Source organism: Bison bison, unplaced genomic scaffold (assembly GCF_000754665.1).
Source record: "Bison bison bison isolate TAMUID 2011002044 unplaced genomic scaffold, Bison_UMD1.0 scf7180017864072, whole genome shotgun sequence".
Taxonomy (NCBI): domain Eukaryota; kingdom Metazoa; phylum Chordata; class Mammalia; order Artiodactyla; family Bovidae; genus Bison; species Bison bison.
In genome coordinates, this window is record NW_011494644.1 from 11,947,262 (window position 1) to 11,950,389 (window position 3,128).

At 57.6% G+C, this 3,128-nt stretch overlaps 1 protein-coding gene across 1 annotated transcript in view; it reads left to right on the forward strand.

Annotated features, from left to right (window-relative positions):
- SETD1A (SET domain containing 1A) overlaps positions 1–3,128 on the forward strand; it is a 24,750-nt gene that overhangs the window by 21,053 nt on the left and 569 nt on the right. Inside the window, 5 exon segments of the mRNA XM_010837446.1 lie at positions 3–162; positions 588–760; positions 853–963; positions 1,144–1,263; positions 3,013–3,123. Coding sequence (XP_010835748.1) covers positions 3–162; positions 588–760; positions 853–963; positions 1,144–1,263; positions 3,013–3,123 — 675 coding nt within the window.

Below are 3,128 nucleotides of genomic sequence, written 5' to 3' on the forward strand. Positions count from 1 at the left end.
ATCCCCGCAGCGAGTTTGAGCAGATGACCATCCTCTATGACATTTGGAACTCGGGCCTGGACTTGGAGGACATGAGCTACCTGCGGCTGACGTACGAGCGGCTTCTGCAGCAGACTAGTGGGGCCGACTGGCTGAACGACACCCACTGGGTCCAGCACACCAATATCCTAAGCCCCAGAGGCTGGCCTCGGGACAGGGAGACAGGCCTGGGGGTGGAGGTCGGGGGGCCTCCCTGGGGTCGCTGGCTAGGCACTGCCCTCCTGCGATCATTCCTGGGTCTGTGTTTACTTCCTTCCCTGTCCCGTTCTCTGCCACGTTCAGCTTGGGTATTTTTCCTCTGGCTGCCAAGTCACCATTTCTCTCTGTTTCATGCGTGTTTTCTGCCTTCTCAAGTTTTGGTGGCAGAAAAGGTAGAGTTTAAGACATTTCTGTCTGTCCTATTTTAACAGTGAGTAAGCTCAGGCCTCCAACTAAAGCCAGTCAGTCACCCTTTCCATGGGCTGGGACTGGGCCGGGGGTAGAGAGGGGAGCAGAGCCCCAGGGATCTGACTGGGGAGCACCCGGTTCTCTTCCTTGACACCCTGCACTCACCAACCTGAGCACTCCGAAACGCAAGCGGCGGCCCCAAGACGGGCCCCGGGAGCACCAGACAGGCTCAGCCCGCAGTGAAGGCTACTACCCCATCAGCAAGAAGGAGAAGGACCGGTACCTGGACGTGTGCCCTGTCTCGGCCCGGCAGCTGGAAGGAGTGGATACTCAGGTGAGTCTCTGCCTGGGCACCTGCCCAGTGGCAGCATCTTCTTTCCATGAGTTCTTATGTCACTTACCTCCTCCCCGGCCTGCTCCTCACAGGGGACTAACCGCGTGCTTTCGGAGCGCCGGTCAGAGCAGCGGCGGCTGCTGAGCGCCATTGGCACCTCTGCCATCATGGACAGCGATCTGCTGAAGTTAAACCAGCTCAAGGTGAGGGAGGAGTGGGAGCTGAGGAGGGCAGGGGCACTGTGGGAAGGTGGCATCACGGAGACCCCTAGGGGTGGTCCGGGCACGAGTGGCCAGAACACTTCTGCCCCGGAGGTCTGAGGAGCGGCCAGCGGCTGGGTTGAAGGGGATTCCCAATGGCACAATCTGCCTTCTGCCCTCTAGTTCCGGAAGAAGAAGCTCCGATTCGGCCGGAGCCGGATCCACGAGTGGGGACTGTTTGCCATGGAACCCATCGCCGCTGACGAGATGGTCATCGAATACGTGGGTCAAAACATTCGCCAGGTGAGGCTCCAGCCCCTGACCTGACACCAGAACCACCCAGCCTTTGGGTGAAAGCCCATGCTCTCACCTGGCTCCCAGACTTAGCCAGTGACACCTGCCTGTTTTGTTCCCCTTCCTTCCTTCAACAACTAGTCATGGGTACTAGTAAACTAGCTTCCCTGGTGGCTCAGCAGTAAAGAATCGGCCTGCAGTGCAGGAGACGTAGGTTCCATCCCTGAACTGGGAAGATCCCCTGGAGAAGGAAATGGCAACCCACTCCAGTATTCTTGGCTGGGAAATCTCATGGACAGAGGAGCCTGGCAGGCTGGGGTCACAAAGAGTCAGACATGACTGAGCAATTAAACAGCAGCTGATAAACTAGATGTTAGTGATCCAGTAACAAATACTGATGAATATTATGTCTCCCTTAAAGACCTCATGGTTTAGTGGGCAAGACAGGTACTGAACGGGTAACTCCAGTGAAGAATGATGCTCAGTTGATATGAAAGGAGATGTTCAGGGGGGCAAGGGCAGTAGGAGTGACCTTTAAACCAGAAGCTGAATGATGCTGAGGCATCCCAGGCCCGAGTTAGAGGACAGGGTGCTCCTCAACGTAGGAGGCATAGGTAAAGGCCTGGAGGCAGGATGGTCTTAGGAGCACAAGGAAGTCACTGGGAAAACTCGGGCCAGTGGCAGCAGAGTGAGGCCAAGGGGCCAGTGGAGGCCAGATGCCACAGAGCTTGGGAGTCGTGTTAATAAGATTGGACTGATGGTGAGAGAAGTTGCCGTGAAGCAGTAAGCAGGAGAGGATTTGGAGGTTAGTAAGCTCCATCTGACTGCCGTGTGAAGCGAGAACTGGGTGGGGCTGTTGCAGAGATCCGGACCAAAGGTAGGGGTGGCCTGGACAGGCAGTGGGTTTCAGGTAGCTGGCAGAACCAGGCAACCAGTTGGTTCTGAAGATGGAAGGCAAGGGCTGAGGCAAGACGGTTTCTCTGGGCACTGCCTTTAGCAGCTGGAAGTAGGAAAGGCTGCCAGCAAAGAGGAGGAGCGGGTGTGTGGTCAGAGGCCTCTGGTCAGGACAGTGCCCAGGGGATGTCTCATGGGTGACGCCCAGCAGTTCCACTGAGGTGGATTTTGGCTGGAGATAGGAGTTTGGGAGGAGTCACCCCACTTAACTGGCTCTCGAAGGCCTGGAAGAGAGTGAGTTTGCCCAAGGGGAGAGTGCAGAGGGTTTTTCTGGCTGATTACTGGGAAACGAGTTACTCCTCACATGAGCATGTGGGCCTTGACGTGGACAGCAGCAGCTGTAGGTCCTGATGTGGAAAGAGGGTCCTGGGAGAAGAGATGAGTAGGGTTCAGTCCATGAAATAACCACTGTCATCTCAGGAACCGTCCCAGCCCCCGAGAGTCTGGGGAATCCTCCATGGGCCAGGCAGAGCCCCCCCAGGAGGAGCCAGTGGCTGCTTCTCCTGCCCCGTGGCCAGTGCAGACTTCCCTGGGGTCCTTCCTCTGGGTGCCTCTGTCATGACAGCAGCCAAGGGTATTGGGAGCTGTTCGTCAGAGGAAGTCCTGGAAGCAAACTCAGAAGTCAGCGCTTTGGGGTAGCAGGTACTGGAGGGAGATCTGTGGATTCAGGACAGGCTGGCGTGGCTCCCGGGCTGGCAGCTGGGGGACCATCTAGACCCCTGATCGCAGGGGCCAGTGGAGTCCAGCCTGGCCTGGCAGGAAGCTGAGGGGCAGCCCCCTGACCATCACCCCCTGTCCCGTTAGATGGTGGCCGACATGCGGGAGAAGCGCTACGTGCAGGAGGGCATTGGCAGCAGCTACCTGTTCCGGGTAGACCACGACACCATCATCGACGCCACCAAGTGCGGCAACTTCGCGCG